The 25,347-nt window shown below is 47.8% G+C and overlaps 1 protein-coding gene across 5 annotated transcripts; it reads right to left on the bottom strand.

Moving 5' to 3' along the window:
• Positions 1 to 1,126: 1,126 nt before the first annotated feature.
• Positions 1,127 to 21,472, bottom strand: LOC144951270 (uncharacterized). Of its 5 annotated transcripts, XM_078881435.1 has the most exons (7): positions 21,435 to 21,472; positions 17,484 to 17,556; positions 14,322 to 15,425; positions 12,524 to 12,596; positions 9,229 to 9,309; positions 6,762 to 6,834; positions 3,379 to 3,495 (listed from the first exon to the last, which is right to left on the bottom strand). In XM_078881435.1, exons 3-6 carry the CDS (start codon positions 15,395 to 15,397, stop codon positions 6,820 to 6,822), a joined length of 1,245 nt encoding a protein of 414 aa, XP_078737561.1. In that variant the 5' UTR covers positions 15,398 to 15,425; positions 17,484 to 17,556; positions 21,435 to 21,472; the 3' UTR covers positions 3,379 to 3,495; positions 6,762 to 6,819. The 5 variants fall into 5 exon arrangements, with proteins under 5 accessions (XP_078737562.1, XP_078737560.1, XP_078737563.1 ...); XM_078881432.1 differs by lacking the exons at positions 3,379 to 3,495; positions 6,762 to 6,834 and having other exon boundaries at positions 8,805 to 9,309; XM_078881436.1 differs by lacking the exons at positions 9,229 to 9,309; positions 12,524 to 12,596; positions 14,322 to 15,425; positions 17,484 to 17,556; positions 21,435 to 21,472 and adding an exon at positions 8,486 to 8,794 and having other exon boundaries at positions 1,127 to 3,495.
• Between the last annotated feature and the right edge of the window lie 3,875 nt (positions 21,473 to 25,347).

The raw sequence follows: 25,347 nt of genomic DNA, 5'->3' as shown, positions 1-25,347 counted from the left end.
ACCCCCACTTACGAACACCCCCCCCCTCATACCCCCACTTACGAACACCACTCCCCCGCATACCCCCACTTACGAACACCACCCCCCCCGCATACCCCCACTTACGAACACCACCCCCCGCATTCCCCCACTTACGAACACCACCCCCCCCGCATTCCCCCACTTACGAACACCACCCCCCGCATTCCCCCACTTACGAACACCACCCCCCCGCATACCCCCACTTACGAACACCACCCCCCCCCCGCATTCCCCCACTTACGAACACCACCCCCCCCGCATACCCCCACTTACGAACACCACCCCCCCCCCCGCATACCCCACTTACGAATAATAACAGGGGAGTCATTTGTGAGTGCGAAGGGACTGGTGGCCACGGGAGGTAATCATCACCAGCGGTGCCAGGCTAGGTGTCTGTACCCCCCCACTCACCCCCCGGTGCCAGGCTAGGTGTCTGTACCTCCCCCCCCACTCTCTCTGTGTCTCTCTCTCTGCTTGTTAAATCATCACCACCACGATGCCAGGCTAGGTGCCTGTACCTCCCCCCACTCACCCCCCCCCCCCGGTGCCAGGCTAGGTGTCTGTACCCACCCCCACTCACCCCCCTCTCTCTGTCTCTCTCTGCTTGTTAAATCATCACCACCACGGTGCCAGGCTAGGTGTCTCTACCCCCTCCCACTCACCCCCGGTGCCAGGCTATACGGGCGATCTTTGTGTGTTGGGAGCAAGTTTGAGTGTCATGTAACCGTGGGAGTTGAACGGGCGCCTGCTGCTACTGACAATCGTTGACAACGGTTGGATAGACGCTGATAGACACACACACACAGACAAGACCAGGTGGACAGACACAGACAAGAGGAACAGAGACTGAAAAAGATACACAGAGACTAAAAAACACAGGCAGAGAGACACACAGAGGCGAACAGAGACACAGAGGCGAACAGAGATGTTGAATCGAACTCGCTGAACTCGCTCCATTGAAAGAGATTCCTCGATCTTTGTCCATCCCCAGAAGTCGTTCTAGTTTCTATTTATTTCATTGTGTGTGGTGTGTAGTGTAAGTCATGTGGGATATCGATGTACACGGACATGAACAACATCAGCAGACAAGACGTCTTTCATACTCTTTGGTTCTTTCGGTAAAGTCACATAAATTTTTAATTCGTGTTGTTGAGAATGTATCTCCTCTACGTGTAACTTTAAGTGGTTTGCCTTGTAACAGATGAATGATCCGAGTGTGCTCCCTATTTCAAAGACAATGAGTTGCTCCAGAGGGAGACGCTTCCTGAACACACAAAAAAACCCTTTGACCTGTATCACAAGAACAATGAGCCTCACCTGAGTGATCTGTACAGGTTACTTGCAAAACACACACTGTGTCCTAACATCACTTATTCAATGTTTGACCCTTATAGACAAAATGGTACATGTACGCACACAATCAGACAAGTATTCATTCAAAATTAGTGACAGGCATATTAACAAAATTGAATTACTGCACTGAAATATACTGCATTAGGTTACATTGCATTAACAAGAAGCTAATTTTAAAAAATACGCACCGTCTGCTTAACAGTGTATGTACAACATACTAATGCACCATTCAAAACGAGTCGGCCATTGCATGCTGGTGTCTGGGTCAAAATTGATAAAAATTCTAAACATTACCTACAAACTCCACAACTGAGATGCCACATCAACCATCGCCCCCTACTGACAGGCTCTTGTCCACATGCAGGCCGGTGCAGGGCCACCACCTTGTGCCACACAGGGGCAGCTGCTACTTGGGGATGCTCTTCGAGTGTTTGAGACGAGAAACGATACAAAACTCCGAATTGCCGAGGCAATTAAGCAAGCACAATATAAATGCAATTGATAACATTGAATGCTTGGGAGCTTATTGGCATTCGCTCCTGGTTAGAGGTCTACCCAACACACAGGTCCACAAAGACTGGCCGCTCTTACCCTGCAGGTTGAACCTAGGAACTGAGTGTTCAACTTCACATTCTTGTCATTAGAGGCCTGTGACAATGGTGCATCTATTGGAGCGGCATCGTCTAAGGCAGTGGTTCTTTACCTTGTTGGAGGTACTGAACCCCACCAGTTTCATATGCGCATTCACAGAACCCTTCTTAATTGGAAAAATAAAATATTTTTTCAAATTGAAAACATAGGTACATGTTTTACTGGTGCACAATCATATGAGTCAGGTGTGTGTCTTAACCTCCGCCGAACCCCTGAGACTGACTCACCGAACCCCTGGGGTTCGATCGAACCCAGGTAAAGAACCACTGGTCAAAGGCTTACGCATCTCCCGGGTCTCCATTTGACTTTGTATTGTCTCGGAGGAAGTCCACCCACACCTCCACTTCCACAAACTGCTGGGAGTTGCCTCGCTCTGCCTCACAGTCAGAATTCTCCTCCTGCTTCACGTTGCCTCCATCGATGTGAAAGTCCGATTTGGGAGTTGAATCTTCATCTTCACATTTTACCTTCACTTCTTCGCTTTTCACCATCACGTCTTCACATTTCACCTTCACCTCTTCATATCTCACCTTGATTTCTTTAAAAGTGTCCAAGCTGGGATTTTCTTCCAGTTCTTGTTTGATGAGGGATGGGCTCATTGCGGCACTTTGACTTTCACAAGCTGATTTCACACTCCACTCCTGGTGGATCTTCTGATGCTTGCGTGATCTCTGGTGTTTTTGAAGATGTGCTAACTGAGCAAACGCCTTCCCGCACGGAATGCACTTGAAGGGTTTCTCTCCCGTGTGTGTTCTCTGGTGTGCTATAAGAGAAGATGCATTTATAAACGACTTCCCACACACACTGCACTTGAAGGGTTTCTCTCCCGTGTGTGTTCTCTGGTGTATTACAAGAGTAGATGAACGTGTAAACGCCTTTCCACACACACTGCACTTGAAGGGTTTCTCTCCTGTGTGTGTTCTCTGGTGTATTACAAGAGTAGATGAATGTGAAAATGCCTTCGCACACACACTGCACTTGAAGGGTTTTTCTCCCGTGTGCGTTCTCTGGTGTGCTACAAGATGAGCTGAAAGTGCAAACGTCGTCCCACACACACTGCACTTGAAGGGTTTTTCTCCCGTGTGTGTTCTCTGGTGTGCTACAAGATGAGCTGAAAGTGCAAACGTCTTCCCACACACACTGCACTTGAAGGGTTTCTCTCCCGCGTGTATTCTCTGGTGTTTTACAAGATGAGCTGAACGTGTAAACGCCCTCCCACACACACTGCACTTGAAGGGTTTCTCTCCCGTGTGTGTTCTCTGGTGTATTACAAGAGCAGATGACTGTGTAAACGCCTTCCCACACACACTGCACTTGAAGGGTTTCTCTCCTGTGTGAGTTCTCTGGTGCCGTGTCAAATTTCCAGGACAATCCGTGCTGTATGCACACCGGTCGCATTGTTGCCTTTTTGCACCGAGCTGCGCCGAGTGCCTTTGCTCCATGAGACCAATTCTGCAGAGGCAGCGACAGCTGCAGACAGAAACAAAGAATATCCACACCATCTACACGTCAGTATCGAGGCACAGAGGAATGCATATACACAGTCACACGTGACTTACACGTCTATAGTTATTCATATATTTATGATATAGTAAAAAAAAGTGTCCCAAATTCATCACACGGGCTGTTATGGTACACAATGAGAGGGCAAATGGTCATAAACATGCCTGGAAGCCCTCGTATCTTCAAAATGAACGTTAACCCGAAACTCAGAGCACACAATTTCAGCTGTTTGGCTTCAAAATAAATGTTTATGAAAGCTAAATTCAGCTGACATAGCAAAGGGTGTTGAAAATAATACTATTTGTGTCATGCACAAATGCATAAATTAATGTTCAATCGCAACTTAGAGGTGCGAAGCCAGGCACAGATGTCCTTGATTGCTGGGATGAGCAGTTCCGACTTCAGCTGCTGCACGTGTGTGCTGTGATCACTTCCTGACTCCATTCTTACAAAGAGTTCCAGAGGAAAACTAAAATAAACTACTGTTTTGATATAACCTCTGTGCTCAATAGAGTTAATAGACTTTACTGCAAATACAAACTTGACACTGTCACACACTCAGAGGTGGAGCCAGGATTTTCAGGTGGGGGGGGGAAACCCCTCCAGCAATGAAAAATTACAGGAGTTGTTAGTAAGTAAGGAGTTGTTAGTAAGAAAGGACTTGTCCCTTGCTTTTCATTCGACGCGTGTGATCGTCATCGCGCTCGCTGAACGTGTTGATGCCTTCAGGAAAGAAAAATAGACTTTTGTATTTTGGGGGGGGGGGGAATGACCATGACGTATGTGGCATCAACCCGCATCACACCTGAGCTAAGCGCTCTGCAATGCTTACCCCCCTACCACATGGCTCTTCGCGCGCCGTACTTCTACAGCTGTTCACAGCGTGCCGGGAGATTTTAGGTGGCGCTTCGCTCCTGGCCGATGAAGTCAATGGCTTCTCGGAGTTTCAATACAAATCCGTGTGAAGAACGGGTACAACTGCCATCTTCTTAAATATAAAGCAGAACTTACACGTGTTTGTTTGTGTGCAGCAGCAAAAACTCTCCAACGCTGAGCTCTGGCGTCATGAAATTTTCACAGCTTATGCTGTCTGAAATGTCTAGGCGAACGCCGCGTCATTCCCTTCCCGAGTGGCAAAAATCGACCTGACGTAGCAGTGGGTTCAGGTTGAATTTCCTTGAGTGAAAACATCCGATTTAGGAAAATTGAAGTGTTTCGGCTTCTTTCTTGCAAGCATCAATTTTTTCAGGGTTTTTCAGTGAATTATGAGGGAATATTAAATTAATCCAAGACAAGAATCCAAGTCCCGGGCGAAGCCGGGTAGTGAAGCTAGTTACTAATAAACCCCAATGATCCTATCGGGGGGGCACGTGCCACCCCACCCCCACTGGCTCCACCACTGTCACACACTGGCATGGTTCACAGGTGGTGGTGTGTCCAGACCCACGCCTGGCCACCTTCACCTGCTCAGTATTAATGCTTCCTCACTCCACCAAGTAATTCATTGAGGATCAACCAACACAGCCGAGGCTGCGTGTCTCTCTGTGGTGAGATATTAACTACCTGTCCTGGCATACAGGAAGTCGTGGGTTCGATCCCGACCCTGACGCCCGCTGTATATTTGTAGTTTACGTGTCTCTCTCTCTCTCTCTCCCCGTGGTCGCGTGGATTTCCTTCCCGATCCTCGGGTTACCCCTCCACATGTAGAGTGAACACCGCCACGCGTCTAGAGTGAACACCGCCACGCGTCTAGAGTGAACACCGCCACGCGTCTAGAGTGAACACCGCCACGCGTCTAGAGTGAACACCGCCACGCGTCTAGAGTGAACACCGCCACGCGTCTAGAGTGAACACCAACACGCGTCTAGAGTGAACACCGCCACGCGTCTAGAGTGAACACCACCACGCGTCTAGAGTGAACACCGCCACGTGTCTAGAGTGAACACCGCCACGCGTCTAGAGTGAACACCGCCACGCGTCCAGAGTGAACACGGCCACGCGTCTAGAGTGAACACCGCCACGTGTCTAGAGTGAACACCGCCACGCGTCTAGAGTGAACACCGCCACGCGTCTAGAGTGAACACCGCCACGTGTCTAGTGAACACCGCCACGCGTCTAGAGTGAACACCACCACGCGTCTAGAGTGAACACCGCCACGCGTCTAGAGTGAACACCGCCACGCGTCTAGAGTGAACACCGCCACGCGTCTAGAGTGAACACCGCCACGCGTCCAGAGTGAACACGGCCACGCGTCTAGAGTGAAAACCGCCACGTGTCTAGAGTGAACACCACCACGCGTCTAGAGTGAACACCGCCACGTGTCTAGAGTGAACACCGCCACGTGTCTAGAGTGAACACCGCCACGCGTCTAGAGTGAACACCGCCACGTGTCTAGAGTGAACACCGCCACGCGTCTAGAGTGAACACCGCCACGCGTCCAGAGTGAACACGGCCACGCGTCTAGAGTGAACACCGCCACGTGTCTAGAGTGAACACCGCCACGCGTCTAGAGTGAACACCGCCACGCGTCTAGAGTGAACACCGCCACGCGTCTAGAGTGAACACCGCCACGCGTCTAGAGTGAACACCGCCACGCGTCTAGAGTGAACACCGCCACGCGTCTAGAGTGAACACCGCCACGCGTCTAGAGTGAACACCGCCACGCGTCCAGAGTGAACACGGCCACGCGTCTAGAGTGAACACCGCCACGTGTCTAGAGTGAACACCACCACGCGTCTAGAGTGAACACCGCCACGTGTCTAGAGTGAACACCGCCACGTGTCTAGAGTGAACACCGCCACGTGTCTAGAGTGAACACCGCCACGTGTCTAGAGTGAACACCACCACGTGTCTAGAGTGAACACCGCCACGCGTCTAGAGTGAACACGGCCACGTGTCTAGAGTGAACACCGCCACGCGTCTAGAGTGAACACCACCACGCGTCCAGAGTGAACACCGCCACGCGTCTAGAGTGAACACGGCCACGTGTCTAGAGTGAACACGGCCACGTGTCTAGAGTGAACACCGCCACGCGTCTAGAGTGAACACCGCCACGCGTCTAGAGTGAACACCACCACGCGTCTAGAGTGAACACCGCCACGCGTCTAGAGTGAACACCGCCACGCGTCTAGAGTGAACACCACCACGCGTCTAGAGTGAACACCGCCACGTGTCTAGAGTGAACACCACCACACGTCTAGAGTGAACACCACCACGCTGTTGACGAGCCTCACCTTGTTGTTATTGTTGTTGTGGGCAGGTCGCTTCTGGAAACAAGAGCGGTACAGCAGCTCAAGCGGGCGTGGCCTGGTAAAAAATGAAAAAAAACTGTGAATATTTAAAACAAAACAAAGTTACAAAGTAGCGAGCCAGGTGAAGGGAAATTAAAACTTAAGCAAGATACTCTTTGGTTCTTTCGGTAAAGTCACATAGAATAAATAAATACATTATGTAATAGCATACGACGTTTCAACTGCAACACAAGCAATCATCATCAGGTACAAATGAAAGAGAAAAAAAACCTATTAAACTTAGAGTCAGCTAACATAACAGTCAACACCCTACCTGGTTGATAATGTTCTTCCAAAGATTGCTCAATTTGAGAGAGAGACACGGAGACACAGACAGACACATAAGCAGAGAGAGAGACACACAGACACACAGAGAGAGACACACATAGACACACAGAGAGAGACACACAGACACACAGAGAGAGATGACACAGAGAGACACACAGAGAGAGACACACATCGACACACAGAGAGAGATGACACAGAGACACAGAGAGAGAGACACACATCGACACACAGAGAGAGATGACACAGAGACACACAGAGAGAGACACACATAGGCACACAGAGAAACAACGCCTCTGTGTTGAGGCCTTAAATAGAGAGAGAGGGGGGGGTAGAGAAACTAGCACGTCAATGCAAGGCCGTAGCCATGGAGTCAACATTGGGGGGGACCAAATCTTCCACGGGTCTGGGGTCCCCCCCCCAGAAAAATATCTAAATTAGAAAACTAATTTCCTGCCATTTCCTCCCTAAAATATTTTTAAAAGTTCACTAGCACATGGCATGGACACAATAATGTCTAATAGTGTATTGTAATACCTTTCTTGTTTCATAGTATGCAATGGCAGAGATTAGGGATTCATAAAGTACAACGCAATCCTATAAACAGGAATCTATGCATTGTTATATGAAGACAAGTCCAGATTTCGTGGCCAAGGTTTAGCAAATGGTTGTCTTTATTAACAGAGCATCGCAATTATTATTTACAAATTTTTTTACAGAAACATATTGGGGGGGCATATTTGATTATTATACTTATTATAACATATTATAACATTATATTAATATATATTAATATAATAATTATAATATATTATACTTATTATAACATTATAATTAATAAATATTATAACATAATATTATACTTATTATAACATGTTATAATGACGGCCTTGTGTCAATGAGAGACTTGGAGGTTTGGTGACTGCACAGAGAGAGAGAGAGACACTTCATGTAATGCAACACAGAGAGTCGGTCAACACACCAACTAACGTACTCTTAGGTTTTTTCGGTAAAGTCACCACGTAGGTAAAAAATGAAATTAAAATTAATAAAAGTAAAAACAAAATAATAAAATTATAATAAATCACGCCTCACTTGATGCAGAAAATTATAGTCTACATTATAGACTGCCAGTACACTCACCCAGCTTAATAACCAGGCTACAGTCTACATTATAGACTGCCAGTACGTGCACGTGTGTGCACACACGTGCACTTCTGTGTGCACGTGTGTGCACGTGCGTGCGTGCGCGTGCGTGCGCGTGCACGTGTGTGCGTGCGCGTGCGTGCGCGTGTGTGCACGTGCGTGCACACACGCACGTGCGCGCACACATGAGTCAGGTGTGTGTCTTAACCTCCGCCGAACCCCTGAGACTGACTCACCGAACCCCAGGGGTTCGATCGAACCCCAGGTTAAGAACCACTGGTCTAAGGCTTACGCATCTCCCGGGTCTCCATTTGACTTTGTATTGTCTCGGAGGAAGTCCACCCACACCTCCACTTCCACAAACTGCTGGGAGTCGCCTCGCTCTGCCTCACAGTCCGAATTCTCCTCCTGCTTCACGTTGTCTCCATCGATGTGAAGGTCCGATTTGGGAGTTGAATCGTCATCTTCACATTTTACCTTCACTTCTTGGCTCTTCACCATCACGTCTTCACATTTCACCTTCACCTCTTCATATTTCACCTCGATTTCTTTAGAAGTGTCCAAGCTGAGATTTTCTTCCGGTTCTTGTTTGATGAGGGATGGGCTCATTGAGGCACTTTGACATTCACAAGCTGATTTCAGACTCCACTCCTTGTGGATCTTCTGATGCTTGTGTGTTCTCTGGTGTCTTTGAAGATTTCGTGAAAGTGTAAACGCCTTCTCACACACACTGCGCTTGAAGGGTTTCTCTCCCGTGTGTGTTCTCTTGTGTCTTACAAGAGCAGATGAATCTGAAAACGCCTTCCCACATACACTGCACTTGAAGGGTTTCTCTCCCGTGTGTGTTCTCTTGTGTGTTACAAGAGTAGATAACTGTGCAAACGCCTTCCCACACACACTGCACTTGAAGGGTTTCTCTCCTGTGTGAGTTCTCTGGTGCCGTGTCAAATTTCCAGGACAATCCGTGCTGTATGCACACCGGTCGCATTGATGCCTTTTTGCACCGAGCTGCGCCGAGTGCCTTTGCTCCATGAGACAAATTCTGCAGAGGAAGCGACAACTGCAGACAGAAAAAAGAGAATATCCACACCATCTACACGTCAGTATCGATGCACAGAGGAATGCATATACAGTCACACATGACTTACACATTTATACTTATTCATATATTCATGATATAGTGAAAAAGTGTTCCAAATTCATCACACGGGCTGTTATGGCACACAATGAGAGGTCAAGTGGTTAGAAACGTGCCTGGAAGCCCTCGTATCTTCAAAATGAACGTTAACCCAAAACTCAGAGCACACAATTTCAGCTGTTTTGCTTCAAAATAAATGTTTATGAAAGCTAAATTCAGCTGACATAGCAAAGGGTGTTTAAAATAATACTATTTGTGTCATGCACAAATGCATAAATTAATGTTCAATCGCAACTTAGAGGTGTGAAGCCAGGCACAGATGTCCTTAATTGCTGGGATGAGCAGTTCTGACTTCAGCTGCTGCACGTGTGTGCTGTGATCACTTCCTGACTCCATTCTTACAAAGAGTTCCAGAGGAAAACTAAAATAAACTACCGTTTTGATATAACCTCTGGGCTCAATAGAGTTAATAGACTTTACTGCAAATACAAACTTGACACTGTCACACACTCAGAGGTGGAGCCAGGATTTTCAGGTAGGGGGGGGGAAACCCCTCCAGCAATGAAAAATTACAGGAGTTGTTATTAAGTAAGGAGTTGTTAGTGAGAAAGGAGTTGTTAGTAAGAAAGGACTTGTCCCTTGCTTTTCATTCGACGCGTGTGATCGTCATCGCGCTCGCTGAACGTGTTGATGCCTTCAGGAAAGAAAAATAGACTTTTGTATTTTGGGGGGGGGGGGGGGGAATGACCATGACGTATGTGGCATCAACCCGCATCACACCTGAGCTAAGCGCTCTGCAATGCTTACCCCCCTACCACATGGCTCTTCGCGCGCCGTACTTCTACAGCTGTTCACAGCGTGCCGGGAGATTTTAGGTGGCGCTTCGCTCCTGGCCGATTAAGTCATTGGCTTCTCGGAGTTTCAATCCTAATCCGTGTGAAGAACGGGTACAACTGCCATCTTAAATATAAAGTAGAACTTACACCTGTTTGTTTGTGTGCAGCAGCAAAAACTCTCCAACGCTGTGCTCTGGCGTCATGAAATTTTCACAGCTTATGCTGTCTGGAATGTCTAAGCGAGCGCCGCGTCATTCCCTTCCCGAGTGGCAAAAATCGACCTGACGTAGCAGTGGGTTCAGGTTGAATTTCCTTGAGTGAAAACATCCGATTTAGGAAAATTGAAGTGTTTCGGCTTCTTTCTTGCAAGCATCAATTTTTTCAGGGTTTTTCAGTGAATTATGAGGGAATATTAAATTAATCCAAGACAAGAATCCAAGTCCCGGGCGAAGCCGGGTAGTGAAGCTAGTTACTAATAAACCCCAATGATCCTATCGGGGGGGCACGTGCCACCCCACCCCCACTGGCTCCACCACTGTCACACACTGGCATGGTTCACAGGTAGTGGTGTGTCCAGACCCACGCCTGGCCACCTTCACCTGCTCAGTATTAATGCTTCCTCACTCCACCAAGTAATTCATTGAGGATCAACCAACACAGCCGAGGCTGCGTGTCTCTCTGTGGTGAGATATTAACTACCTGTCCTGGCATACAGGAAGTCGTGGGTTCGATCCCGACCCTGACGCCCGCTGTATATTTGTAGTTTACGTGTCTCTCTCTCTCTCTCTCCCCGTGGTCGCGTGGATTTCCTTCCCGATCCTCGGGTTACCCCTCCACATGTAGAGTGAACACCGCCACGCGTCTAGAGTGAACACCGCCACGCGTCTAGAGTGAACACCGCCACGCGTCTAGAGTGAACACCGCCACGCGTCTAGAGTGAACACCGCCACGCGTCTAGAGTGAACACCGCCACGCGTCTAGAGTGAACACCACCACGCGTCTAGAGTGAACACCGCCACGCGTCTAGAGTGAACACCACCACGCGTCTAGAGTGAACACCGCCACGTGTCTAGAGTGAACACCGCCACGCGTCTAGAGTGAACACCGCCACGCGTCCAGAGTGAACACCGCCACGCGTCCAGAGTGAACACGGCCACGCGTCTAGAGTGAACACCGCCACGTGTCTAGAGTGAACACCGCCACGCGTCTAGAGTGAACACCGCCACGCGTCTAGAGTGAACACCGCCACGTGTCTAGTGAACACCGCCACGCGTCTAGAGTGAACACCGCCACGCGTCTAGAGTGAACACCGCCACGCGTCTAGAGTGACCACCGCCACGCGTCTAGAGTGAACACCGCCACGCGTCTAGAGTGAACACCGCCACGCGTCCAGAGTGAACACGGCCACGCGTCTAGAGTGAACACCGCCACGTGTCTAGAGTGAACACCACCACGCGTCTAGAGTGAACACCGCCACGTGTCTAGAGTGAACACCGCCACGTGTCTAGAGTGAACACCGCCACGTGTCTAGAGTGAACACCGCCACGTGTCTAGAGTGAACACCACCACGTGTCTAGAGTGAACACCGCCACGCGTCTAGAGTGAACACGGCCACGCGTCTAGAGTGAACACCGCCACGCGTCTAGAGTGAACATCGCCACGTGTCTAGAGTGAACACCGCCACGCGTCTAGAGTGAACACCGCCACGCGTCCAGAGTGAACACGGCCACGCGTCTAGAGTGAACACCGCCACGTGTCTAGAGTGAACACCGCCACGCGTCTAGAGTGAACACCGCCACGCGTCTAGAGTGAACACCGCCACGCGTCTAGAGTGAACACCGCCACGCGTCTAGAGTGAACACCGCCACGCGTCTAGAGTGAACACCGCCACGCGTCTAGAGTGAACACCGCCACGCGTCTAGAGTGAACACCGCCACGCGTCTAGAGTGAACACCGCCACGCGTCTAGAGTGAACACCGCCACGCGTCCAGAGTGAACACCGCCACGTGTCTAGAGTGAACACCACCACGTGTCTAGAGTGAACACCACCACGTGTCTAGAGTGAACACGGCCACGTGTCTAGAGTGAACACCGCCACGCGTCTAGAGTGAACACCGCCACGCGTCTAGAGTGAACACCACCACGCGTCTAGAGTGAACACCGCCACGCGTCTAGAGTGAACACCGCCACGCGTCTAGAGTGAACACCACCACGCGTCTAGAGTGAACACCGCCACGTGTCTAGAGTGAACACCACCACACGTCTAGAGTGAACACCACCACGCTGTTGACGAGCCTCACCTTGTTGTTATTGTTGTTGTGGGCAGGTCGCTTCTGGAAACAAGAGCGGTACAGCAGCTCAAGCGGGCGTGGCCTGGTAAAAAATGAAAAAAAACTGTGAATATTTAAAACAAAACAAAGTTACAAAGTAGCGAGCCAGGTGAAGGGAAATTAAAACTTAAGCAAGATACTCTTTGGTTCTTTCGGTAAAGTCACATAGAATAAATAAATACATTATGTAATAGCATACGACGTTTCAACTGCAACACAAGCAATCATCATCAGGTACAAATGAAAGAGAAAAAAAACCTATTAAACTTAGAGTCAGCTAACATAACAGTCAACACCCTACCTGGTTGATAATGTTCTTCCAAAGATTGCTCAATTTGAGAGAGAGACACGGAGACACAGACAGACACATAAGCAGAGAGAGAGACACACAGACACACAGAGAGAGACACACATAGACACACAGAGAGAGACACACAGACACACAGAGAGAGATGACACAGAGAGACACACAGAGAGAGACACACATCGACACACAGAGAGAGATGACACAGAGACACAGAGAGAGAGACACACATCGACACACAGAGAGAGATGACACAGAGACACACAGAGAGAGACACACATAGGCACACAGAGAAACAACGCCTCTGTGTTGAGGCCTTAAATAGAGAGAGAGGGGGGGGTAGAGAAACTAGCACGTCAATGCAAGGCCGTAGCCATGGAGTCAACATTGGGGGGGACCAAATCTTCCACGGGTCTGGGGTCCCCCCCCCAGAAAAATATCTAAATTAGAAAACTAATTTCCTGCCATTTCCTCCCTAAAAATTTTTTAAAAATTCACTAGCACATGGCATGGACACAATAATGTCTAATAGTGTATTGTAATACCTTTCTTGTTTCATAGTATGCAATGGCAGAGATTAGGGATTCATAAAGTACAACGCAATCCTATAAACAGGAATCTATGCATTGTTATATGAAGACAAGTCCAGATTTCGTGGCCAAGGTTTAGCAAATGGTTCTTTATTAACAGAGCATCGCAATTATTATTTACAAATTTTTTTACAGAAACATATTGGGGGGGCATATTTGATTATTATACTTATTATAACATATTATAACATTATATTAATATATATTAATATAATAATTATAATATATTATACTTATTATAACATTATAATTAATAAATATTATAACATAATATTATACTTATTATAACATGTTATAATGACGGCCTTGTGTCAATGAGAGACTTGGAGGTTTGGTGACTGCACAGAGAGAGAGAGAGAGACACTTCATGTAATGCAACACAGAGAGTCGGTCAACACACCAACTAACGTACTCTTAGGTTTTTTCGGTAAAGTCACCACGTAGGTAAAAAATGAAATTAAAATTAATAAAAGTAAAAACAAAATAATAAAATTATAATAAATCACGCCTCACTTGATGCAGAAAATTATAGTCTACATTATAGACTGCCAGTACACTCACCCAGCTTAATAACCAGGCTACAGTCTACATTATAGACTGCCAGTACGTGCACGTGTGTGCACACACGTGCACTTCTGTGTGCACGTGTGTGCACGTGCGTGCACGTGTGTGCACGTGCGTGCGTGCGCGTGCGTGCGCGTGCACGTGCGTGCACGTGTGCGTGCGCGTGCGTGCGCGTGTGTGCACACACGCACGTGCGCGCACACATGAGTCAGGTGTGTGTCTTAACCTCCGCCGAACCCCTGAGACTGACTCACCGAACCCCAGGGGTTCGATCGAACCCCAGGTTAAGAACCACTGGTCTAAGGCTTACGCATCTCCCGGGTCTCCATTTGACTTTGTATTGTCTCGGAGGAAGTCCACCCACACCTCCACTTCCACAAACTGCTGGGAGTCGCCTCGCTCTGCCTCACAGTCCGAATTCTCCTCCTGCTTCACGTTGTCTCCATCGATGTGAAGGTCCGATTTGGGAGTTGAATCGTCATCTTCACATTTTACCTTCACTTCTTGGCTCTTCACCATCACGTCTTCACATTTCACCTTCACCTCTTCATATTTCACCTCGATTTCTTTAAAAGTGTCCAAGCTGAGATTTTCTTCCGGTTCTTGTTTGATGAGGGATGGGCTCATTGAGGCACTTTGACATTCACAAGCTGATTTCAGACTCCACTCCTTGTGGATCTTCTGATGCTTGTGTGTTCTCTGGTGTCTTTGAAGATTTCGTGAAAGTGTAAACGCCTTCTCACACACACTGCGCTTGAAGGGTTTCTCTCCCGTGTGTGTTCTCTTGTGTCTTACAAGAGCAGATGAATCTGAAAACGCCTTCCCACACACACTGCACTTGAAGGGTTTCTCTCCCGTGTGTGTTCTCTTGTGTCTTACAAGAGCAGATGAATCTGAAAACGTCTTCCCACATACACTGCACTTGAAGGGTTTCTCTCCCGTGTGTGTTCTCTTGTGTGTTACAAGAGAAGATGAATCTGAAAACGCCTTCCCACACACACTGCACTTGAAGGGTTTCTCTCCCGTGTGTGTTCTCTGGTGTATTACAAGAGTAGATGAACGTGCAAACACCTTCCCACACACACTGCACTTGAAGGGTTTCTCTCCCGTGTGTGTTTTCTGGTGTATTACAAGAGTAGATGAACATGCAAACGCCTTCCCACATACACTGCACTTGAAGGGTTTCTCTCCCGTGTGTGTTCTCTTGTGTGTTACAAGAGTAGATAACTGTGCAAACGCCTTCCCACACACACTGCACTTGAAGGGTTTCTCTCCTGTGTGAGTTCTCTGGTGCCGTGTCAAATTTCCAGGACAATCCGTGCTGTATGCACACCGGTCGCATTGATGCCTTTTTGCACCGAGCTGCGCCGAGTGCCTTTGCTCCATGAGACAAATTCTGCAGAGGAAGCGACAACTGCAGACAGAAAAAAGAGAATATCCACACCATCTACACGTCAGTATCGATGCACAGAGGAATGCATATACAGTCACACATGACTTACACATTTATACTTATTCATATATTCATGATATAGTGAAAAAGTGTTCCAAATTCATCACACGGGCTGTTATGGCACACAATGAGAGGTCAAGTGGTTAGAAACGTGCCTGGAAGCCCTCGTATCTTCAAAATGAACGTTAACCCAAAACTCAGAGCACACAATTTCAGCTGTTTTGCTTCAAAATAAATGTTTATGAAAGCTAAATTCAGCTGACATAGCAAAGGGTGTTTAAAATAATACTATTTGTGTCATGCACAAATGCATAAATTAATGTTCAATCGCAACTTAGAGGTGTGAAGCCAGGCACAGATGTCCTTGATTGCTGGGATGAGCAGTTCCGACTTCAGCTGCTGCACGTGTGTGCTGTGATCACTTCCTGACTCCATTCTTACAAAGAGTTCCAGAGGAAAACTAAAATAAACTACTGTTTTGATATAACCTCTGTGCTCAATAGAGTTAATAGACTTTACTGCAAATACAAACTTGACACTGTCACACACTCAGAGGTGGAGCCAGGATTTTCAGGTAGGGGGGGGGAAACCCCTCCAGCAATGAAAAATTACAGGAGTTGTTAGTAAGTAAGGAGTTGTTAGTAAGAAAGGACTTGTCCCTTGCTTTTCATTCGACGCGTGTGATCGTCATCGCGCTCGCTGAACGTGTTGATGCCTTCAGGAAAGAAAAATAGACTTTTGTATTTTGGGGGGGGGGGGGGGGGGGGAATGACCATGACGTATGTGGCATCAACCCGCATCACACCTGAGCTAAGCGCTCTGCAATGCTTACCCCCCTACCACATGGCTCTTCGCGCGCCGTACTTCTACAGCTGTTCACAGCGTGCCGGGAGATTTTAGGTGGCGCTTCGCTCCTGGCCGATTAAGTCATTGGCTTCTCGGAGTTTCAATACAAATCCGTGTGAAGAACGGGTACAACTGCCATCTTAAATATAAAGCAGAACTTACACCTGTTTGTTTGTGTGCAGCAGCAAAAACTCTCCAACGCTGAGCTCTGGCGTCATGAAATTTCACAGCTTATGCTGTCTGGAATGTCTAAGCGAGCGCCGCGTCATTCCCTTCCCGAGTGGCAAAAATCGACCTGACGTATTTAGGTAAATTGAAGTGTTTCGGCTTCTTTCTTGCAAGCATCAATTTTTTCAGGGTTTTTCATTGAATTATGAGGGAATATTAAATTAATCCAAGACAAGAATCCAAGTCCCGGGCAAAGCCGGGTAGTGAAGCTAGTTACTAATAAACCCCAATGATCCTATCGAAATTACGGATTTCTATCGGATCGTTGGGGGGGCAAGTGCCACCCCACCCCCACTGGCTCCACCACTGTCACACACTGTCACGGTTCACAGGTGGTGGTGTGTCCAGACCCACGCCTGGCCACCTTTAACCTGCTCAGTATTAATGCTTCCTCACTCCACCAAGTAATCCATTGAGGATCAACCAACACAGCCGAGGCTGCGTGTCTCTCTGTGGTGAGATGTTCACTACCTGTCCTGGCATACAGGAAGTCGTGGGTTCCATCCTGACCCTGACGCCTGCTGTATATTTGTAGTTTACGTGTCTCTCTCTCTCTCCCCGTGGTCGCGTGGATTTCCTTCCCGATCCTCGGGTTACCCCTCCACATGTAGAGAGTGAACACCGCCACGCGTCTAGAGTGAACACCGCCACACGTCTAGAGTGAACACCGCCACGCGTCTAGAGCGAACATCGCCACGTGTCTAGAGTGATCACCGCCACGTGTCTAGAGTGATCACCGCCACGCGTCTAGAGTGATCACCGCCACGTGTCTAGAGTGATCACCGCCACGTGTCTAGAGTGATCACCGCCACGCGTCTAGAGTGAACACCGCCACGTGTCTAGAGTGAACACCGCCACGTGTCTAGAGTGATCACCGCCACGCGTCTAGAGTGAACACCGCCACGCGTCTAGAGTGAACACCGCCACGCTGTTGACGAGCCTCACCTTGTTGTTGTTGTTGTTGTGGGCAGGTCGCTTCTGAAAACAAGAGCGGTACAGCAGCTCAAGCGGGCGTGGCCTGGTAAAAAATGAAAAAAAACTGTGTGAATATTTAAAACAAAACAAAGTTACAAAGTAGCGAGCCAGGTGAAGGGAAATTAAAACTTAAGCAGAGAGAGAGAGATGACACAAAAACACACAGAGAGAGACACACACATAGACACACAGAGAGAGATGACAGAGAGACACACAGAGAGAGACACACAGACACAGAGAGAGATGACACAGAGACACACAGAGAGAGAGAGACACACATAGACACACAGAGAGAGATGACACAGAGACACACAGAGAGAGACACACATAGGCACACAGAGAAACAACGCCTCTGTGTTGAGGCCTTAAATAGAGAGAGGGGGGGGGTAGAGAAACTAGCACGTCAATGCAAGGCCGTAGCCATGGAGTCAACATTGGGGGGGACCAAATATTCCAGGGGTCTGGGGTCCCCCCCCCCAGAAAAATATATAAATTTGAAAACTATTTTCCTGCCATTTCCTCCCTAAAATATTTTAAAAAGTTCACTAACACATGGGATGGACTTTGTTTTATTTGATACAACAATGTCTAATAGTGTATTGTAATACATTGCTCTGTTTTTTCTTTTTTACCTTTTCTTGTTTCATAGTGTGTAATGGCAGAGATTAGGGATTCATAAAGTACAACGCAATCCTATAAACAGGAATCTATGCATTGTGATATGAAGACAAGTCCAGATTTCGTGGCCAAGGTTTAGCAAATTGTTGTCTTTATTAACAGAGCATCGCAATTTTTATTTACAAATATTTTTACAGAAACATATTGGGAAGGCATATTTGATTTTTATACTTATCATAACATATTATAACATTATAATTATAACATATTATACTTATTATAACATTATATATTATAACATAATATTATACTTATGTTATAATGACGGCCTTGTGTCAATGAGAGACTTGGAGGTTTGGTGACTGCACAGAGAGAGAGAGACACTTTATGTAATGCAACACAGAGAGTCGGTCAACACACCAACTAACGTACTCTTAGGTTTTTTCGGTAAAGTCACCACGTAGGTAAAAAATTAAATTTAAATTAATAAAAGTAAAAATAGAAATAAAATAATAAAATTATAATAAATCACGCCTCACTTGATGCAGCAAATTATAGTCTACATTATAGACTGCCAGTACACTCACCCAGCTTAATAACCAGGCTACAGTCTACATTATAGACTGCCAGTACACTCACCCAGCTTAATAACCAGGCTACAGTCTACATTATAGACTGCCAGTACACTCACCCAGCTTAATAACCAGGCTACAGTCTACATTATAGACTGCCAGTACACTCACCCAGCTTAATAACCAGGCTGCAGTCTACATTATAGACTGCCAGTACACTCACCCAGCTTAATAACCAGGCTACAGTCTACATTATAGACTGCCAGTACACTCACCCAGCTTAATAACCAGGCTACAGTCTGCATTATAGACTGCCAGTACACTCACCCAGCTTAATAACCAGGCTACAGTCTACATTATACCCTGCCAGTACACTCACCCAGCTTAATAACCAGGCTACAGTCTACATTATAGACTGCCAGTACACTCACCCAGCTTAATAACCAGGCTACAGTCTACATTATAGACTGCCAGTACACTCACCCAGCTTAATAACCAGGCTACAGTCTACATTATAGACTGCCAGTACACTCACCCAGCTTAATAACCAGGCTACAGTCTACATTATACCCTGCCAGTACACTCACCCAGCTTAATAACCAGGCTACAGTCTACATTATAGACTGCCAGTACACTCACCCAGCTTAATAACCAGGCTACAGTCTACATTATAGACTGCCAGTACACTCACCCAGCTTAATAACCAGGCTAGTCTACATTATAGACTGCCAGTACACTCACCCAGCTTAATAACCAGGCTACAGTCTACATTATACCCTGCCAGTACACTCACCCAGCTTAATAACCAGGCTACAGTCTACATTATAGACTGCCAGTACACTCACCCAGCTTAATAACCAGGCTACAGTCTACATTATGGACTGCCAGTACACTCACCCAGCTTAATAACCAGGCTACAGTCTACATTATACCCTGCCAGTACACTCACCCAGCTTAATAACCAGGCTACAGTCTACATTATAGACTGCCAGTACACTCACCCAGCTTAATAACCAGGCTACAGTCTACATTATAGACTGCCAGTACACTCACCCAGCTTAATAACCAGGCTACAGTCTACATTATAGACTGCCAGTACACTCACCCAGCTTAATAACCAGGCTACAGTCTGCATTATAGACTGCCAGTACACTCACCCAGCTTAATAACCAGGCTACAGTCTGCATTATAGACTGCCAGTACACTCACCCAGCTTAATAACCAGGCTACAGTCTGCATTATAGACTGCCAGTACACTCACCCAGCTTAATAACCAGGCTACAGTCTACATTATACCCTGCCAGTACACTCACCCAGCTTAATAACCAGGCTACAGTCTACATTATGGACTGCCAGTACACTCACCCAGCTTAATAACCAGGCTACAGTCTACATTATACCCTGCCAGTACACTCACCCAGCTTAATAACCAGGCTACAGTCTACATTATAGACTGCCAGTACACTCACCCAGCTTAATAACCAGGCTACAGTCTACATTATGGACTGCCAGTACACTCACCCAGCTTAATAACCAGGCTACAGTCTACATTATACCCTGCCAGTACACTCACCCAGCTTAATAACCAGGCTACAGTCTACATTATAGACTGCCAGTACACTCACCCAGCTTAATAACCAGGCTACAGTCTACATTATAGACTGCCAGTACACTCACCCAGCTTAATAACCAGGCTACAGTCTACATTATAGACTGCCAGTACACTCACCCAGCTTAATAACCAGGCTACAGTCTGCATTATAGACTGCCAGTACACTCACCCAGCTTAATAACCAGGCTACAGTCTGCATTATAGACTGCCAGTACACTCACCCAGCTTAATAACCAGGCTACAGTCTGCATTATAGACTGCCAGTACACTCACCCAGCTTAATAACCAGGCTACAGTCTACATTATAGACTGCCAGTACACTCACCCAGCTTAATAACCAGGCTACAGTCTACATTATAGACTGCCAGTACACTCACCCAGCTTAATAACCAGGCTACAGTCTACATTATAGACTGCCAGTACACTCACCCAGCTTAATAACCAGGCTACAGTCTACATTATAGATTAAATTAATAAAAACGCCTCACTTGATACAGCAAATGTGGCTGTGACGGTGCCACCTGATGACGGAGACTTGTGTTGCCTCCGAAACGTCGTGATTTGTTTATATTTTATTTCTATTTTTACTTTTATGAATTTGTATTCATTTCTTACCTACATGGTGACTTCACCTAGAACTAACGCGTCGCCTGGCTGATCGCGTTCTTCCACAGGTTGCTAAACTATATTCTTGGTTCTTTCGGGAAAGTCACTTAGAATGGAAATAATAGAAATAAAAGGGAATATTATTTCATTATTTCCATTCTACGTGATATAAAACATAATTAAATTGTATAGTTTTATTGTTTTATTTTTTTATTTCTATTCTACGTGACTTCACCGAAAGAACCAAGAAGATGAATCACTGCAGTCACGAAAGCTTTAAATCGAAATTGCTCAACTAAGCGAGAGAATTGAAGCGAACGCGACCAGGCGAGGGCAGGAGGCAAGGCCCCGCGTTGTAAAGTTCCAAAGTGGACATCGCTTCCATGCTCGCTGCTACTCAATTGACATCCCTACGAGAGAGAGAGCGAGGCTCTACCTCGGTAAACAACAACAACAACCACAACAACAACAATCACCACAACAACAACCACAACCGCGATGAGATTTTCTCACCTCAGATTTCAGTTCCCGCGCGGAGCGTCAACTTTCCGTTACCTCGTGACGTCACGCGGCAGCAGCAGGTGACATGACGTCACTTGTGGGGTACAAGACACCTCCCACAATGAGCGGCTCTGTAACTTACATAAATTATGTTAATGAGCCTGGCCCAATCGTGGAGGGATGGGCCGTGGGTGCCGAACCGGTCACAACGAACTCGTGACGTCTTTCACGAATAAATTATGTTAATGAGCCGCCAGTCAGTGGGTGTGGCTTTGCCCAAATAAGGATAGTACTTGAACAGATAACGGAAGTGACCCAGGCAGAGGTGACGTCACGCTCCCTTGAGACGGGTTGGGGTGAAATCTTTGGTGACATGACGTCACTAGCAAGGTACACCTCCCCCTGGCGTTTCACGCCGATGAGGTCATGCTGAGTGGTGACGTCACGTAGCGGGATTAGAGTTTAAGTTGATTAAGATTAATTTTCCATTGCTCCCTCCCTTGAACAGAGACCCCTTGGGTGTGTGTGCTCAGCTCAACAATGTGGACATTATTGTGTGTGTACACACACATGGACAGTGTGTACACACGTGTACATTGTGTGTGTATGTACACTGTGTGTGTATGTACACTGTGTGTGTATGTACACTGTGTGTGTGTACACTGTGTGTGTGTACACTGTGTGTGTGTACACTGTGTGTGTGTACACTGTGTGTGTGTACACTGTGTGTGTGTACACTGTGTGATGGCTGGGTGTATGGAATTTATGTGGTTGAGGAATTGGTCTAGAGCAGGCCGGCCATGTGGCCAGATGACAAAAGTGTCATCTACGTACCTCTTCCACAAGGTCGGGCGTAGAGTGGCAGTCTGGATGGCGTCAGTCTCAAATTTCTCCATGAAGACGTTGGCTACAACCGGAGATAGGGGGGAGCCCATTGGGGTGCCCTCAGTTTTCTTGTAGAAAGTTCCATTCCAGGTGAAGTATGTATTGGTTAAGCAGTGTCTCACCAGGGGGGGTACCCCAGCATTCAGGCTTTGATGAACCAAGTCTTCAATGATTGCGATGGTGTCAGGTACAGGAACTTTGGTGAATAAGGAAACCACATCAAAACTGACAAGCAGGTCGTCTGGGGACAGGGAAACGTCGTGAGAATTGTATTTTATTATGTTTAATTTTTATTATTTTATTATTTCCCTTCTACGTGACTTTACCGAAAGAACCAAGAAGATTTACTGTTTGTTTTCTACCTGATGACGATTGCTTGTGTTGCAATCGAAACGTCCTATTCTATTATTTAATTTATTTACTTTCTACGTTACTTTACCGAAAGAACCAAAAAGCAAAATGAAAATTCGCTGAAATAACTTGACCAACATGGTTGCTTATTCTTGGTTCTTTCGGTAAAGTCACGTAGAAGGGAAGTAATAAAATAATACAAATAAAACATAATAAAATAATTCTCACGACGTTTATTATGTTTTATTTATATTATTTTATTACTTCCCTTCTACGCGACGACTTTACCGAAAGAAGAAAGAAGATGAATCCCTGCTGCAGTCACGAAAGCTTTAAATCGAAATTTAACATGGTTGCTGCAGCGCCACCGTGTGGACACATAGTGCAACTGCAGCGCCTCAGCGCGCTAATTGTAGCAGTGGAACTGTTCGGTATTCTCAGGTTTTTTCGGTAAAGTCACGTAGGTAAAACATTCTGTCTACAGGAAAGCCACCCACACAGATTCCTACCTGAAACCGGATTCCCACCACCACCCATCTCAAAAGAATTCTCTCATCAAAACGCTATACCACAGAGCCCATGGCATTTCTGACCAACACCACCTGACTGATGAATTAAGACATGTACATCGGGCCCTCAGGATGAACGGATACTCTGACCGTACTATCCGCCAAGCTGTCTCTCCCACCACACAGAAACAACCACATAAAACTCCGACCAAAACTATCACGTTACCATACATAGCAGGCGTGACCAAAAAGATCTCCAAAATTCTAAACAAACATAAGATCCAAGTCCGATTCAGCACAGTGCATAAAATCCGTGATCTGATTCCATCTGTGAAGGATGTCGTTCCTGACTTACAGTATCCTGGAGTCTACAAATTGAGTTGCATTTGTGGTGATTGCTACATTGGAGAAACAAAACGTCATGTTGCTGATCGTGTCCGCGAGCACAAGTCAGATCTGAAACACGGCAGAACTGATTCTTCGGCCGTTGCCGATAATTGCTACAACTCGGTGGGCTCTCATGATATTGTCTTTTCCGAGACCAAGGTTCTCTGCAAGCCTCCTGGCTACCATCAAAGGTTTGTACACGAAGCCATACAAATATACAAACACAGACATAATTTCAACCGTGATGATGGGTACAAACTCAGTAATCACTGGAAAGATGTTATTAACCACGCAAAAAAGACTTAATTACACTTTTTGGACCATCTTATCTGACAGGCACTATTTTAATTTACTTCACCGAGTGTTAACATCCCCAGTTATTTTTAACAGTACTCTCTTCATTTTTCAGCCTGCATTGGTATAAACATGGGCATTTTCGTTCCTTTGTTCTATCATGTGTATCAGACCTCCCCTCCCCCCTTTCTGCCCATTGTGTTGGCGTGGGCAGCAGCCGCGTCCAAGCCGTCGCCAAATGTTTTGTTGGCTCCCTCCCCCTCCCACCCCCCTCCCTCCCGATACGTTCCATTCATTGGCTACCACATTCTGATGAACTCCCCCCCCCTCTCCTCCCCCCCTTCAACTTGCTTATAAGGGATTACATTTTGAATCATTGCTTCACTTGATGCAGCTAATCTGGCTGTGACGGTCCCACCTGATGACGGAGACTTGTGTTGCCTCCGAAACGTCGTGAATTTTATTTTTATTTTTGTTTTTTTTATTTTTGTTTTGTTTTATTTTACTTTCATTACTTTTAATGTTTTACCTACGTGACTTTACCGAAAAAACCTGAGAATATGAATCATTGCAGTCACGAAAGCTTCAAATCTAGAATGAACTGTTCGGTGTCTTCACGGCTTCATTGCAGCCAACCCGCAGCAGCGTGGGGGGGCTGGTCACGTGGGTGGGGGAGGGGCGGGGCTGGTCACGTGGGCTGGGGGAGGGGCGGGGCTGGTCACGTGGGCTGGGGGAGGGGCGGGGCTGGTCACGTGGGGGGGAGGGGCTGGTCGGGTGGGGGGGGGTGGCTGGTCACGTGGGTGGGTGGGGGGAGGGGCTGGTCACGTGGGTGGGGGGGGGGCTGGTCACGTGGGCTGGGGGAGGGGCGGGGCTGGTCACGTGGGCTGGGGGAGGGGGAGGGGCGGGGCTGGTCACGTGGGCTGGGGGAGGGGCGGGGCTGGTCACGTGGGCTGGGGGAGGGGGAGGGGCGGGGCTGGTCACGTGGGCTGGGGGAGGGGGCGGGGCTGGTCACGTGGGCTGGGGGAGGGGGAGAGGCGGGGCTGGGCACGTGGGCTGGGGGAGGGGGAGGGGCGGGGCTGGTCACGTGGGCTGGGGGAGGGGGGCGGGGCTGGTCACGTGGGCTGGGGGAGGGGCGGGGCTGGTCACGTGGGCTGGGGGAGGGGCGGGGCTGGTCACGTGGGCTGGGGGAGGGGGAGGGGCGGGGCTGGTCACGTGGGCTGGGGGAGGGGGCGGGGCTGGTCACGTGGGCTGGGGGAGGGGGAGGGGCGGGGCTGGGCACGTGGGCTGGGGGAGGGGGAGGGGCGGGGCTGGTCACGTGGGCTGGGGGAGGGGGGCGGGGCTGGTCACGTGGGCTGGGGGAGGGGCGGGTCACGTGGGCTGGGGGAGGGGCGGGGCTGGTCACGTGGGCTGGGAGAGGGGGAGGGGCGGGGCTGGTCACGTGGGCTGGGGGAGGGGCGGGGCTGGTCACGTGGGCTGGGGGAGGGGGAGGGGTTGTTTAG

This window comes from Lampetra fluviatilis, chromosome 61, assembly GCF_964198595.1.
Source record: "Lampetra fluviatilis chromosome 61, kcLamFluv1.1, whole genome shotgun sequence".
NCBI lineage: Eukaryota > Metazoa > Chordata > Hyperoartia > Petromyzontiformes > Petromyzontidae > Lampetra > Lampetra fluviatilis.
Note: the sequence above shows the minus strand (reverse complement) of the source record. Positions and strands in the feature narration are given on the sequence as shown.

Coding starts and splice junctions, on each gene's coding strand:
- LOC144951270 (XM_078881432.1), bottom strand. CDS start 15,397: ATGGAGCAAAGGCACTCGGCGCAGCTCGGTGCAAAAAGGCATCAATGC. Junction 12,597..14,321: donor AATGGAGACCCGGGAGATGC/GTAAGCCTTAGA, acceptor ATTTTTTACCAG/GCCACGCCCGCTTGAGCTGC. Junction 9,310..12,523: donor ACAACAACAATAACAACAAG/GTGAGGCTCGTC, acceptor TTCTGTCTGCAG/TTGTCGCTTCCTCTGCAGAA.